At 40.1% G+C, this 16,382-nt stretch overlaps 1 protein-coding gene and 1 pseudogene across 2 annotated transcripts; both read left to right on the top strand.

The window, feature by feature from the left end:
* Positions 1–1,816: 1,816 nt before the first annotated feature.
* Positions 1,817–8,442, top strand: LOC146450329 (uncharacterized; annotated as a pseudogene).
* Positions 8,443–9,743: 1,301 nt separating this feature from the next.
* LOC146450330 (putative glutathione S-transferase 5) lies at positions 9,744–15,248 on the top strand. 2 transcript variants are annotated; one of them, XM_085100464.1, is made up of 5 exons: positions 9,744–9,956; positions 11,732–11,839; positions 12,898–13,013; positions 13,592–13,702; positions 14,989–15,248. In XM_085100464.1, the coding sequence occupies exons 1-5, from the start codon at positions 9,824–9,826 to the stop codon at positions 15,163–15,165; spliced, it is 645 nt and encodes a 214-aa protein (XP_084956590.1). In that variant the 5' UTR covers positions 9,744–9,823; the 3' UTR covers positions 15,166–15,248. The 2 variants fall into 2 exon arrangements, with proteins under 2 accessions (XP_084956590.1, XP_084956592.1); XM_085100466.1 differs by having other exon boundaries at positions 9,746–9,956; positions 11,732–11,833.
* The last annotated feature ends 1,134 nt before the right edge of the window (positions 15,249–16,382 follow it).

The following is a 16,382-nucleotide window of genomic DNA, read 5'->3' on the forward strand; positions in this document are numbered from 1 at the left end:
TTTCTCATTAATTTGCGGTGGCATACATTAACGCCGATGACGTCACCGCCTATTGTCTTGATCACTCATTATAGGATGACGTCATATTTTAGTTTAGTCTTACTAACAGGTTATGAACCGGTTTGACAGGTTTATCAATGATGTCATGCTCTATTTTTAACTTATGGCAGTCATGGTCGGAATCACTGGTTAGAGAGGTTTTTGAAGTTATTTTTGGATACATGACATCATATAAAAGAAATGTGATGGTATATTTCCAGCCTGGTGAATGAATGAGAATGATGATTATTCAAGAAAGTGACGCAGGCATACTCGGAAAAAAGAAATCCGAGTGCTCCTATCAGGAGTCGAACCTAAGACCTTCCGATTACTAGTTCGGATGCTCTACCACTGAGCTACAGGAGACTCGTGGGAGCTAAGGCCATTAAACTAGGTTCATGGGACAAACATCCTGCATACTGCTAGGATTTGAATGTCGAACGTGTGGTATATGAAAGAAATGTGATGGTATATTTCCAGCCTGGTGAATGAATGAGAATGATGATTATTCAAGAAAGTGACGCAGGCATACTCGGAAAAAAGAAATCCGAGTGCTCCTATCAGGAGTCGAACCTAAGACCTTCCGATTACTAGTTCGGATGCTCTACCACTGAGCTACAGGAGACTCGTGGGAGCTAAGGCCATTAAACTAGGTTCATGGGACAAACATCCTGCATACTGCTAGGATTTGAATGTCGAACGAAATCCTAGCAGTATGCAGGATGTTTGTCCCATGAACCTAGTTTAATGGCCTTAGCTCCCACGAGTCTCCTGTAGCTCAGTGGTAGAGCATCCGAACTAGTAATCGGAAGGTCTTAGGTTCGACTCCTGATAGGAGCACTCGGATTTCTTTTTTCCGAGTATGCCTGCGTCACTTTCTTGAATAATCATCATTCTCATGACATCATATAGTACATACATACATACTTTATTGTATAGCTCTTCTTGGGGGCGCTCTGCCGTCATACATGAAATAAAAAATAATAATAATAATTAAAACTATTTACATTTGGATGATAATATGGAGAGAAGAAAAAAAATACGATACTAAAAAAACGATGAATTAAAAAATTCTTAAAAAGTCTCTTTTTTTAAAAACGCTAAGTTTTTTCGTGTCTCTCATATGCTTTGATAAATTATTGTAGATTTTTTTGCTTCATGGAAGGTGAAAACCCTTTGGCCTCTCACAAGCCTACACTTGGATAGTGTGAGGTCATTATTTTGCCTGGTGTTCCTTTGGTGAATTTTTGAACGGTGTTGAAGTCGTTCTCGAAGACAACTGGGAGTTAGGTTGTTCATTCATATGTATACAGTAGTCTATTTTCATTGTCCGTAAGCGTATGAAAAAGCGATTACTGCCAAGCACATTATTCCCGAATTGTGAGTTTTAGTAGTAATCATACAGTTTGAAACTATTTTGGATGTAATATTTCAAAAACGAGTGCGAGTGTTTTACCGAGGTTTCCAAACACGAGAAAACTGATGAAAGCCAGAGGCCGTTAGGCCGAGGGCTTTTATTGTTTTCGAGTGTTTGGAAACCTCGGTAAAACACGAAGCACGAGTTTTTGAAATGGCTTCTTAATCGGCGCCTAATTGCAAACAAAAGAAGAAAAAAGAACAAAAGAAAGCAAAAATCACATAAGCATGTGATTTTTGCTTTCTTTTGTTTAATCAGCGCACAGTTTGCGATGATAATGTCCGTGTTTTTCACAACTGAAGCTTGTTTATTTCAAGTAACCACAATTTACATTGAGTGGCGTCCAGATAGTTCCGAAACATGGACTGGTTAGCTGAGGATGAATTTTGCTGGTTTCGACTGCCCAAAAGTGTGCAAGAAGAAGATTCTTCGCTTGCACAATCCAAGCCTAGAAGTACACGGTAAAAAGACAAGTGGGCCGTTGAGGTTTTCAGAACCTGGCAAGCAGCGCGCGAACCAAAATTCTGTGTACTTGACCCGGGAAGCATGTTTAAAGAATATGATCTGCACAGTGTGCAAAGTCTCGAAGAGAAGTTGGAGGACTTGGATAGTTTTTCCCTAACCTATTAGCTAAACTATTAACTTCAAGTTGCTAATAAGAACGGTGGTCTGTATCCGCCTCGTTCCTTTTTATGGAATTGTTTGTGGCACTGTAAACGTAAATGTAAACAGCAAACAATAGAAGTAATAGAGTTTTGTTGAAGTTGTGTATTGCGTTTTCTAATTGATTTCCAAACACTCGTGTTTGGATATCCAAACACGCTGTTTACCGCGGTATCAAGGTGCATCCATGTGACCTAAATGCGGGCACGCAATTGGTTTATCACTTGACATCTGAGACATGCCTCCAAATTAACATTCCTATTCGCTGGCATACTCCACTGCCTTTTTTTTTTTTTTACTGTTTTTTGACATTCTTTCTGCATCAGCATGATCCTGATGATCACTGATCATTTTGAAAGAACGTTGAGTATCAATGCCTAGTTCCACTTAATTTAAACACAGGCAAATTAATGCCCCAGTGTATCAGTTAATTTAAACACAGGCAATGTAATGCTCTAGTGTATCGGTTAAATTAAACACAGGCAAATTAATGCCCCAGCGTATCGCTTAATTTAAACACAGGCAATTTAATGCTCAAGCTAGGGTATCGGTTAAATCAAACACAGGCAAATTAATGCCCCAGTGTATCGCTTAGTTTAAACACAGGCAATTTAATGCTCCAGTGTATCGGTTAAATTAAACACAGGCAAATTAATGTCCAAGTGTATCATTTAATTTAAACACAGGCAAATTAATGCTCCAGTGTATCGGTTAAATTAAACTCAGGCAAATTAGTGTCCAAGTGTACCACTTAATCGCTTTGGAATTACTGGAACGGTATTGGAATGGTTTCGATTATATCTTTCTGATCGTACACACTTTGTGCAGGTTAATGGTGCGTGCTCCGCTTCTCGTGTTCTTGAGTTTGGTGTACCGCAGGGATCCGTTCTTGGCCCGTTGTTATATCCAATGTACACATCCCCTCTTGGTGAGATTGCTAGACGTCATCAAATGCTCTATCACTTTTATGCCGATGACACTCAGCTAGATATTACGCTCAGGACGTCGTCTGTTTCTGATATGAATCTGAGTAACGCCAAATTGGTAAACTGTGTTCGGGACATGGATGCATGGATGCTTTCCAAAAAGCTGAAATAAAATAAAATTCTCGTATTATCCTCTTCCTATCGACCTTGTCCACCACTATCTTCTGTTGATATATGTAATGAGACTATTTCCTGCTCCCCCAGTACACCCAATATTGGAGTTATCTTTGATCAGTCCCCGGGGGGGGGGGGGGGGGTACTCCCTTATATGGGCTATATAGGTATGTGCGGCGCCAAAGGGTATGGTTTTTGGTCATAAATAGGGTATCGCTTTTAGCCATTTTGCCGCCATTTTGGTAATAAATAGGGTATAGATTTTTGCACTCTAGTCCTGGGTTCGATTTTTTTTTAGAAGAAGCTGCTTCAGGTCATAAATAGGGTAGGGAAAATCGCAGATTTTAGTCATAAATAGGGTAAGGGTTTTGGGAAGCGGGCCGCACACCCCTACCCAATTTTTTTGGAGTATCCCCCCCCCCCCCCCCCCCCCGGGATCAGTCCCTCTGTATGGTACCTCATGTCAATGCAGTCTGCCAATCGTCCTTTTTCCATCTTCGTAACATTGGTTTCATACGTAAATATCTTACTTATGATGCTGCAACGATTATTATTCACGCCTTCGTAGCTTCTAAACTTGATTATTGTAATTCTTTATTGTACGGCCTACCATCCTATCTTATTCGGAAGCTTCAACATGTTCAAAATTTTGCTGCTCGTCTTGTCAACCAGTGTCCAAGATTTTGCCATATTACTCCAGTCCTGAGGGATCTTCACTGGCTCCCTGTCTCCTTTCGTACTGAATTTAAAATTATGTTAATTACTGACAACGTACTACATGATCAAGCTCCAATCTATATACAGGAACTCCTTCAATTGTATACACCCAGCCGCAATCTCAGTTCCTCTAATAGAAATTTATTAGTTAAACCCTCTTTTAATCTCAATTCGTATGGTAAACGAACTTTGGAATAGCTTACCTGAGGACATTAAATCTGCAAACTCGATTAATGATTATGAATTAGATGAATTGTGATGTTTTTAGTTGCTATCTGATTTTTGTAATTGAGATGTGTACATTTATTTATCTTGTGTTTAGCGTCTAGTTTTAATGCGAATTTCTTGTGATCATTTTTCCTTTTTTAGCTCTATCTAATTTTTGTCAACAGCGCCTTTGAATCTTGTAGAAAAGGCTTTATATAAATGGATTATTATTATTAATGCACCAGTGTATCGGTTAAATTAAACACAGGCAAATTAATGCCCCAGTCTATTGCTTAATTTAAACACAGCAAATTAATGTCCTAGTCTATCGCTTAATTTAAGAGGGGAGAGGAACGGTTTAGGGAGGAGGGAGAGACGGCCAAAAAAGATAGGGAGGAGGGAGAAAGGAAGCAAAAAAATAGGGAGACGGGAGAACCAGCATAAAAAGGGAGGACGGAGAATCTTCTTTAAATAAATGTGGCATGAATGTTTAAGGCCTTAGTAGCTCTTAATTCAAGGACCTTACTGACTCATTTACTCAACTGCAAGTTAAAATGTATGTAAGACTTCTCGCATGTAGTCTCAACAATTTCTTGCCCTTCCCTTGTGAGTCTTGTAAGATCATCATTTGTTCACCGTACCCAGTCTTGGCCGAGCGGTAACGACAGCACTCGGATCTGTCTGATTTCCGGGCTTTTGTGACTTCTTTTGTTTGGTGTCGGTTTTGGCGAATCTGAAGTTTTCGGAGTTTTTGAGTATCACGGTGAGTGTATGTTATTTTTATGTGAAAGCCGTTTACGGTGTTACTGAAGATTGATTTAAAATTGAATCACAAAAGTCTCCTTAAACGGCTGCACACCTCACTTTCTACGGAAAGAGGCCATCCTTCACAATCATTCCTCAAAACCTTAACACAGTAGCAACTGATGAGATTCACTGACAGAATCGAAACTGCAGTCTTGCTTGATAGTTACTATGGAGGAAAATAACATTATGAATGAAGAAGGACCACTCACTGCATCCACATCAGTGCTTCCAAAAGACATTACCGCAATCAAACTTCGCAGAATTCAACGACTTGAATCGCGGAAAAGCACTGATGTAAAACAAACTACGAGTAAGGCACTCTATGCGGTCCATCTGAACCGAAACTAAATGAACATATGGAAAAAATTTCAAACATCCAAATCACTTTCCTTTACACATGTGCACACAAGGGCGAAAGATTAAAAAAAAAAGGAATCAATTTTTGACGTGCGCACGCACTTCAAACCGACAGAAACTTTCCAGTACAGTCTTTGTGAAAGGCGAAGCCTTAAGACTTCTAAAAAAACACTTCAAAAAGAACATTTGAAGAAAATATTACTCTATTTAATCAGAGACTACGCTACAGAGGTTACCCCGATAACCTTACAGATAAAACTCTCTCAGAAGTCATTTCCGCCGAAAGAATGTCGGCCCTACAAAACAAACAAAAAAGGCGCAAAAACATTTTGCCCTTTGTTACAGAATATCGCCCTTCTGTGCCTAATCTAAAAACCATTCAGATGAGTAAATGGCACTTGATAGAAAGACAAAATCTTCTAAGAGAGATCTACAAAGACCCTTCCCTACTTTCGTACAGAAAACGGAGATCTTAGAAAGACGTACTCGTGAGAGCAAATTAGCTTTGAAGATCATATTCTTCCTATCTCGACCAATAGGAGCCGTGTTTGGCCTGTAATCATTATTTTACCATCTTTACACGATAGTAATATGTTGTAAACATGAAAGCTTCAAGCTTACGTGACAAAACCGAAAGGTAGTATGGGAAGAACAAGATATAACGACATAACAAACGTGTTTCGTATGTTTTCCTTCTTTTTAAGACGTGTGGAAACGAGGCACTGCGGTTAAGTAGCAAATAAAATAAGCCTCTTAAAAGACTTATCAGGGAGAAAGGTGAAAAATCAGGGAGGAGGGAGAAACGGCGGAAAAAATTAGGGAGGAGGGAGAAAAATAGGGAAAAAAATAGGGAGAAAAGAAATTTAACTGCCCGTTCCTCTCCCCTCATTTAAACACAGGCAATTTAATTCCCCAGTCTATCGCTTAATTAAAACACAGGCAAATTAATGCCCCAGTCTATCGCTTAATTTTAATGCCACAGTGTATCGCTTAATTAAAACACAAGCAATTAATGTCGAAGTGTATCGGTTAAATTAAACAGTCAGGCAAATTAATGCCCCAGTGTATCACTTAAATTAAACACGGGCAAATTAATGCCCCAGTGTATCGCTTAAATAATAAACTCAGGCAAATTAATGCCCCAGTGTATCGCTTAAATTATAAACACAGGCAAGTTAACAGAATTAATGCCCTGAGCGTGTCGCTTAATTTAAACACAGGCAAATAAATGCCCTAGTGTATATCTTATTATAATAATTTCATCGGGCATTGCGGCGGATTTTGCGGGCTAAAATGGAGAATTCAGCGGGCTAAAATATATTTTAGCCCGCTACTCTGAGCCAATGAGGAATGAGAAAGTAACATAGCTAGCCAATCAGAAATTGAAATCATTCAAATGTTCGCGTCGTTTTCTTGTTTATTCGACTGCAAAAACGCTGCCATCTCTGCCATCTCTAAAGAAATTGTTTTCATTTGGGATAAAAAATGACTGAAAAAAAAAACGAACAAGACTTTCAGTCATCTCAATTTGACGAAGACGAGTTACAGAAGAAGAAGAAGAATCCATACCCCCAAACACGAGAAAACAAACTTCGTGGGGCGGGAAAAAGTTCAGTGACGAGTTCGACAAGAGATGAATCGATTGTGACCTGCATTCCGTAAGCCCAACAGAATTGAGCGGCATTCTTCGCAAATTTTATGCGGAGGTTAAAACAAACCAGAAAAAAGATCTCTCACCAAGTGCGTTGACCGGAATAAGAGCTGCACTACACCGCAAAATTACCAGCTAGCCCATTTCAAGACCCATCAATATCTCTAAAGATGGCGAGTTTTTTCAAGCAAAACAAAATGTTTGAAGCTGTTTGTATTAAATCGTACTACACTGAAACGAGGAAACCCCAAGCCTAAGCATAAAAGTCCACTTGAAGCTGGGGATATGGATAAACTCAAGTCCTATTTCTCGACTGACTGTCCTGACAAGCTTCAAGAATTTGTCTAGTTTAATCTGTGCTATTATCTGGGCAGGAGAGGAAGGGAGGGTTGGCGCGAACTTACAAAGAACTCGCTCGAATTCAAAAAAGACGATCAAGATTATACTGACGTGAGAATGTACGGAATACCTGGCTCGCCAATGGATCCCATAAACTCACTGAAATTCATGCTCAGTAAACTTCATCCGGAGTGTGAGGCGCTTTTTCAGACTCCACTGATAAACTTTGGCAAGTCAGGAACCTGTTGGTACAAGAACGAGCCCCTGGGAAAGAACACAATCGCCCAGCCGATGCCCAAGATTTCGATAAAGGCTGGTCTCTCCCAAATCTATACCGAGCTTCTACAATAACCAGTCTTCATCAAGCTGGAGTTGATGCCAAGCAAATTTGCGCCATTACAAAGCACAAGAATGAACAAAGCTTGACGCCCTATATCAAGGATAGCTCCAGCTTCCAGAAACGAGCTTGCTCTAACATCCTCAGCCGTCCGTTCACTGCAAATGAAGCCGTTCGTGCTACTGGTAACGATCCAAATAATGCTTGCAGTAGCTTCATGGCCGACCGCGAACTCCGCGAAGTAAACGTAAGTTTTTCGTCAAAGAGCGAAGCCCGCTCAGTCCAGGCAGTTATGCCAAACTGTCAGTTTAGCAATTGTACAATAAAGTTCAACACATATAAGTGACTATTCAGTAATTTTCCTTTTGAAAACTAACTCAGGAACAAAGGCTGCTAAGCTTATTGTACATGATGAAAGTGAAATAAACAAAAAATAAACGCCGACGCGATATTACTGTACTCTTTGGTTTTCTTTTGTGAACGCCCTTTGAAATTATTATGATAGTAATGGAGTTGATGCTCTTGGGCGTTCTTGATCATAATTTACGTACTTATGTAAATATGTTTTTGGCCCTTCTCAGAACTCATTTTAAAATGAGCCTGAGTCGCGCCAAAAACATATTTACGCCCGCGAACATCAACTCTATTGTTATAATATTTAAACACAGGCAAATCAATTCCCTAGTGTACGACGTAATTTAAACAGTATACGCAAATTAATGCCCTTAAGTGTATCGCGCTTAAATTAAACAGGGGCAAATTAATGCCCCAGATTTTACGCTGGAAAAAATTCCAAAATTCCAAGTCTGATCAAGCATGGATATTGATTGGGATTTACGATATCCAGGTTGAACAAATAGCCAATTTTGGTTTTAAATTGGATAAATCTTGGATCTTCAAAGAAGAAGAAATAAACCACACAAAATCCAAACTAGTATTTAGCCAAATAACAATTAAACTTGTTTATTGCAAAAACCAAAGTAGTTCTTAAAGTAACACAATTTTTCCAGTTTTCCAGTTTTGGTTTCTGCCAAATCCAGACAGAGAACCAAAATTGGATAAATTGAATTTTTTCCAAGTTTGGATTATTTAACGAAATCCAAGTAAAAACCAAGTTAAATCCAACTTGGAAATTTGAAAATTTTTTCAGTGTATAATTAGTTGCCTTTTCTTCTTTACGGGCCTAAGGGCCTGCAGAGGCGTCGGCGACTTCTGATCCTATAGCGTGTGTATTTGGTGTAGTTTCTAAGCTTAGCCGTCACGATCGAACTTTTAATATCCTGTTACTTTTCCCCGAGAGAACGTCGATTCTCCATGATTTTGGCGTTCGATCGAGAGCTTGTACTGCGCCGGGAAGGCTTGCATCACCGAGTTCTCCGATATCAACATTATTTATTGTCTTCACAACTCGCTTGCAAGCATCTGAAGACACTGAAAAATCCATCAGAGGTAGGCGACGACTGCCTCGGAACGTGCTCTCCATTTCTTCGCCACAACTCGCCGACCTGAACGCGACAGATATCGCTTGGAAAAAGTTCAAAGGACTGTATCATCGCAGTTTCTTCTGCTCTGAGGTGATCCATAAATCCGATGAAGCGAAAAACTGTTTCGTGCCACTGCAATGTGCGCCATTGTTTAGGCACGCGCGCGAATTGAAGCGGTTTGTCTTTCCCGCAAAATTCATCTCGTCGCTTAAAATGGTCATTCGATAAAACATTGGCGATTTTGTTCTGCTTATCATTAGTTAAGTTAATTTCAAATACAATCCGATCGATCCTAAACACATTAACACTTTTCTGAACACGAAACACCTTTTGTGCCTTCGTTGATAGATTCCTAGGACCGCAAATTTAATTTTCGTGTGGCGTTAAGAGTCGTCCAGTCGCGAATTCCTGAGTCGAGTTAAGCTCAGCAGAAAATCCTTAAATAACAAGGACTGGAACCAGGTTTGTGAGCCCGCGAGAATGGGCACCCTCACCAAACCCATGTTTTCTCGAAAACCGCTAGGTTCTGAAATCTTGTTCAGGTCATTGTTATTTTCCAGCTCTTTGGCGGGGGCGGGGTTGGGGGACGAGAGGAGGACTGGGTTTAAATTAATTGTCCATGACCCTTGAAAAAGCTGAGTCATAGCTCGTTGACACACCGAGGCAGTCGAGGTGTAAGAAGGGTGTTTAAAATCTTCAGCGAAAATGTCGGGTTACAAGCTCTACTACTTTGATGGCCGCGGTAGGGGAGAAATGTGCCGACTATCTTTCTCGGTGGCGAAGGTGGATTTCGAAGATATCCGACTGAAGGGCGAGGAATGGACGAAGGAGAAGGCATGTGAGTAACGGTGGATTTCCACTGTCGCGTAAATTTTCGTTGCGTACAGACGTAAATTTAGCGGGCTTTACGTCATCTTTCGCCCACTAAAATCCCTTTTACCCCACTAACTGCCACTTTAGCTGTCGCTTTCTATTTCTTTCAGTTTTAAACGTATCCATCGCTTAACATAAAATTATGAACTGCAGTGCTTGTACCGATGTAGCTTCTGTACGGACGTAGCTTTTGTGCGGATCGAGGACACTGCTTAGCTTTTTGGTGATTTACTCACATGTTGTCACAGGAAAGATTGATCAAAACGCGACTATTTGAAGAAAAGTACGAGCCAAATTTAGCGTAACTAATTAATCTTTGTATATGGCGGATTCGCGGCCACACGTGCAGTTCACCACGCACATTGGTTTTCGAAAGGATCGGTTAGTTTTGCTTCGCCTTACCAACCCTCTTTTTCTATTGTGTGAAAATCTCTTATTTACTGGTAATATTTTGATATTTATCGATGTTTTCGTGTTTCTCGGTGGGGTGAAGTCATTTCATTTGGTTTGTTGTTTGCATAGTAGCTCATATGTGCATAATAATTAGCTTTCCATCTTGTATGTCACGCAATTAAAACCTGACATTGGCCACTGCGGTCCGTAAGCGGTCGAACAAAATGCTTAGCCAGCTTACGTCAGCCTAGGCCTAGTTTATACGTCGCGCTACAGTCGAATTTAATTCAGACGAATTTAAACTCGTCGTTCCGTCGACATAAATCGTGGCGTGGTTTTATGCGTCGAAATCAATACGGTCGAATTTAATTCTCTTCCCTAATGCCGTGTCTCTGGCCCGGGTGGGGTGGAAGTATTCCCAAAAAATGGGACAGGGGTGTGCGGCCCGCATCCCAAAACCCTTACCCTATTTATGACCAAAATCTGCGATTTCCCCCTCTATTTATGACCTAACCAAAAATTTGATACCCTATTTATGACCTGATAGTGTCTGGCCAACTTCAGTTGAAAAACCACTGGAGCCCAGCGCGTGACCGGAGCGCGTGACAAGCCGTTGCGGCACGTATACAGTTGCCGTAAACATCATGATGAAGAAGTAGCTTCTTCAAAAAAAAAAAAAAAAAAAAACCAATTCAAGACTAGAGTGCATAAATCGATACCCTATTTATGACCAAAGCGGCTGTAAAACCATACCCTTTGGGGCCCTCACCCCCCCCCCCCCCGGGGGTCTCTGGTCGCCACTTGCTCGTTCATATGAGTTTGAAATACATTTAAAAAGTGTATGTATTTCATTCGACGCGACGCTAGTACGACGTTTTTAACTGAAGACGAGTTATCGATATGTTATCTGTCTTACCAAGACGGATAAAACGTCTAGGACGAATGTAATTTACCAGACGAATTTAATTCGTTTTAGACGTCGCACTATCGTCGAATCACTGAGTAATTTGCATGTGGGACCTTGATTTAAATTCGTCTGAATTAAATTCGACTGTAGCGCGACGTATAAACTAGGCCATAAGACATTAGATGTCACGTAACAAGATGAAGTAAAGATGTCGGCATTCTTATTCAAACCTTAAATCGCGTTTTTGTATTGTAATATTCAAGATACTAAGTCAGTCGATGTGGGAATATAATAATTAAAATGAGTAATTTTAGTTAACTGTAGAATTTTAACTCTTTATTTACTAGTGACATCTATGAATAAGTTCCTTATTGTTTATACTCAAGTCAAAAAAAAATACATTTAAGAAGCATTAAACATTTACTGTGGTCTCGTTTCAGCTGGTAGGCCTCCCCTTGGACAAATGCCATTTCTGGTGACTCCTGAAGGAAAAGTCCTTGGATCATCAGGGGCAATCATGAAGTACATATGCAGGAAATCAGGTACTAGTTATAACAAGAACGTCATTCCTGTGGAACCATAAAATAAAGTACCAAAATCCAAAATTAGGGAAGAGATAAATGAAGATCTCCACAGCTTATGCTGGAGTCCGACATCATAGATTTTATATAAGTTCTCAGAATTTGTTTAATATGTTTCTTAGCTTAATTGGGTATAGACTTAAGTATAAAGAGGATGTTTCTGGTAGTCTAAGGAGACTTTTTGAACTTGTGACACGCCTTCATGGGGTTGAGTTCAATTAATAAGTGTTAATGTGGCAGCTTGGCCTTTCACTTGCAGTCAAGTACAACCTGGGACAACAACTTTCAAGGGAATTTGAAAATATGTTCTTTATGCCAGGTTTTGTTCCATACATTTTACTGAAACTTTGGCATGACTGAAGAATGTCATACATTGTAAAGGGGTTTACTGTATCGCGGTGCCTATTTGTTTGTTCATTAACAAATAGCATCATGACATCATCACATATTCATTCTGCTACCTCTGCATGGTATCAGCAAGATTTAAGAACCACTGACACTTAAGAAAAGTAACTTGACTTGATCATATATTAAAGGGGTACTATCACAACCATTATTGCTGTAGTTTGGTCAAAACTACTCACACTTTTGACAAAGAATCTTTTTGCTCTTAAAACACCGGAAAGAAAATATTAAGGGATTTCTCCAAGGAAGAACTAATTATGATCAGTTTTTAGCGATCTCGAAAATGCCCATAAAGAACCAATTTTTACAAGGTGCATTCGATTTTCATCCAAGGCATCCGCAGCCAAACATGACACTAGAGTTTGTTATTGTTAACAAAACTGAATTATTATTTTAAAATAATAATTGATTCAAATATGTCGTGTTTTTTTTTTTGCTGGTTAAAGTGCTACTTAAAAAGGTGACACTTTCCCTTTAAGGATCGTCTCTAATACCTGTATGTTTTGGCCGTCGGTAATATGAGCTCAAGTGCTCGTGTTCCACTATATCTCACATAACGTGTTTGGAGCTCCGTGTGATATGTTGTAGCCATATTTCTATACCATTTTGTCTTATATTAGGATTGAGTCCTACTGATAGCTATGATGAAGCAGCAGCAGACATGATAACTGATGGTTGCAGTGATATGCTTTCTGCTATGGCCAAGATGTTTTTTGAGAAAGATGAATCCAAAAAGGTATTATGCCAACTTTGTCATCTTTACCCGGAATGTCCGAATCAGGCCAAGGTTGTAAATACCAGCATACTATAACAGTTGTCGTTTCGACACTACACATTTATATATATACCTACTACCTCTCTGTATTTTTTCCAAATGTTTTATTATAATGACTTCAAAGAAAAACTGGAACACAGTTAGTGAAAATTAATACGCTGGCCTTGATTTTAGTCAAATGTTCCAACCAATTTACAGCACTGTAAGACCTCACTGAAGTTGGCCTTTGGCCTCCATAGGAGTAGGCTCGATTTCCGCCACTCACTTAGGTCCGGGCTTTCCCGGACCCGAGTTGAGGGATGGGGCTGGGGCGGGGAGGGGGGGGGGGGGAATGCGAGCCTATTATAGGACCTCTTCTATGGAAGGGTATGCAGTGTTTTGCATTAACATCCATGGTGGCTTCTTAGTATCAAAATCTGATAAGGAACTTTCAAGTTCTTCTTTAGAATCCACAGTGTGTACAAACGTAGGGATAAATTATGATCTAAGTGACTGTTTTATAGTTATAAACTCCGTGAAAATTTTTTCTTTCATTTTAGGAGGAACTAAGGAAGGAGTTCTTTGAAACTACCCTTCCTGCCCGACTCGAGAAATTCCAGGCTCTTCTTAAAAGCCGAAATGAAGGCAAAGACTTCTTTTTGGGTGACAAGGTAATTGATTCAAAGTACCTAATATAAAATGCCTTCTAGTAGGCTAATAGAGTTAACCCCAGAGTGATTCATGCGGCGATATCTTGGTAGCTGACTTTAAAGTGGGCGTACTTAGCGTGCTGGCTGAAGACTTAGGATGAGAGAGTTCCAGGCGCGCCGTAGGAATAACTCAGAATTCAAGCGAGCGTGCTCCCAGGACTGTCAGGACCTCCTTCATCCAAGCTGTCATAGAGGACATAATAATTTTTGTGCTACTAGCTCTAATGATACAATGGATGGATCTGCAGTGCATGTTGTAGCGCTAAGTAACCTGACCCCGATGTATTTCTTACTGAGCGTTAGCTCTCGTAAGGAATAATGGGAGCCCACCCTAGGCAAAGAATACAGGGCCGTACATAGCGTTTGGCAACGGGGGCAGCTGCCCACGCCAGGAAAACTGATTTTTTTTCTAACATACTGTTTGAGTTTGCTGAGCTATTTATTGTAGCTATATTGGTCCGAAATCACACGAAAATTGACTAATTGGCTGAAAAAATCTCCCTTCAATGTAAATTCAATGTGTTTTGCTTTCCTTAAAGGTCTTAAAGGTAACTTTCTGTGTAGGGGTGAAAGCAAAAATTTCCAACTAAAAACCCTGTCTGTATACGGGAGACCCCTGCCGGAGGGGGGTGCTGAGTTTGCACCCTCCCCCTCCCCCAGACAAAAAAATCCTATTTACGGCCCTGGAATACATGTGTAATCTTTGACCTTGGTGTAAATACAAATGCTCAGAGACATAACCATTGACTGCTGCAGTAACTGAGCAGTTCATGGATTATATGCTCTTGAAAGTGCAATGTTCACAGACCCATAAGGATTCTGTCATTTGTCATGCTTCTGATAAGGTTCATAAGCTAAGCTTGTTGTTTTCGCCTTGTGCTTTGTAACTCAATAGCGTACAATATAAATATCAACTGCCATGCTTTGCTTTCATTTTACATCCTACAAAATATGACTTTTTAAATGAAAAGAAATCTTCCGGCTGACGATTTTTCTAGTTTAGACTGATTATTAGCTTTGTGTTATTCTCAGCAAGAATGGCATAGGGTTGAATAGGATTTTCATAGTTTTTTGAAAACCGAGGTAACTTAAATATATGGCGTTAGAAACATCCGTCAGTTGTCTAAAGCATGTCTGATCATCTCTTAATAAATTGTCCTTACTTCGGTGACTTGTATGGCTGAATGTGTGCTAATATGGCACGATGCCAACAATGTGACTCTAACATTATATTTCTTCTCTTATAGCTGACCTATGCCGACATCACGTTCTTTGACCACTTCAACAATTACCATGCTAAAGGGGAACCAAAAGTTCCTGATCTACTCGAGAAGTTCCCTTTGTTGGTGGAGCATTATAAGCGTGTGCTCGCCGTGCCTGAAATAAAGGCCTGGGTCGAGAAACGCCCGAAAACCGAGTTTTAAACATTCGATTCACGGTCATGTATGATTTACGCCAATGCATTTTAAAAGAAACAATGAATAAAGAAAACCCTTTTGGTGAAAAACATCTGTTTGAATTAATATTGCCTGAAATTTTTCAATATTCGGTAGTAATTTAGAACCGTGTATGAAACTGTGTCTGACCTTTTTCAGTTGTGTGTGATGGGAGTGAAGAGGTACAATCGGTCGGTAGATGGTAGGGCACCAAATAGAGTCGGGTATATTAATAAGTGAGAGGGATGAGGGAGCTGGACAACATTGTCATTTTATGGTGAGTCCAATTTGTTCAATTGAAAAGACTGATTTAAAAGTTCCCTTTCTATTCGCGGATACTGCAACTACACTTTAATGCTTGGACAAGAGAACGCTTCTCTGGCTTGTCTCTTGCGTGCTAGTCCTGTAAAGGAGTTTATTCATTCACTGCTAAAATACTCCCGAAATCCATTTTTTACCTATTTAAAACTCCTTCCGTTAATTGGTTTATTACCGGATGGCTCTCTAGGGATTCTTTTTTGCCTATTTAAGTAAACTGATTATTCTGATTCTCAGTTTGCGTTTTTGCCAAGTTACGCGCTCTGCCTCAACTGCTAGAAATTTTTACCCTCCCTCCTCCCCTTCGGCGACGTTCCGCTTTGCCTGCCTCACTATCTTGCGACCCCCGCCTAGGATAAATTTTGCCTCCCATATCTTAATTCCGCTAAAGCGGCGAGTGGTACGTGTTTTGGTAGTGGGGATGTTTTACTATTCACGGCCAACGTGACAGGCGTTCTTACCACTTCTTTTACAATGCAAACAATGGCCCCAGTCTCTTTTCTGTTGAAAAAACTACATCGGCTGAGTGAGCAAGATCCAGTTTCAGGTTTTTATGTCTCTACCTTGCCTCATTCTAAATTGCAATTAGCATGGCAGAAACACGGCTCACACTACTTAATTTAGGAGTTTCTGAGTTCACGACAGTTTTCGGACATCAAATTTAAAATGTCGAGTATTCTTCTGAACGAGTACAAAATTTTCACGATCATGTGAGACTCCAGGAACAACTCTGGGAAACGAAGACGAGAAATGCCGTAGAACATTCAAATTTTTGACAGCCATGGCGGATGCTTATATGTAGCTAGACTGGGTTGACTCCACTCGTTCTGTCTGCCTTGAAACAGCAGGTGGTCAAAACTTGTGGAAGTCATGAAGACATGAGTTGG

This window comes from Pavona decussata, unplaced genomic scaffold, assembly GCF_977016875.1.
Source record: "Pavona decussata unplaced genomic scaffold, jaPavDecu1.1 SCAFFOLD_468, whole genome shotgun sequence".
Taxonomy (NCBI): domain Eukaryota; kingdom Metazoa; phylum Cnidaria; class Anthozoa; order Scleractinia; family Agariciidae; genus Pavona; species Pavona decussata.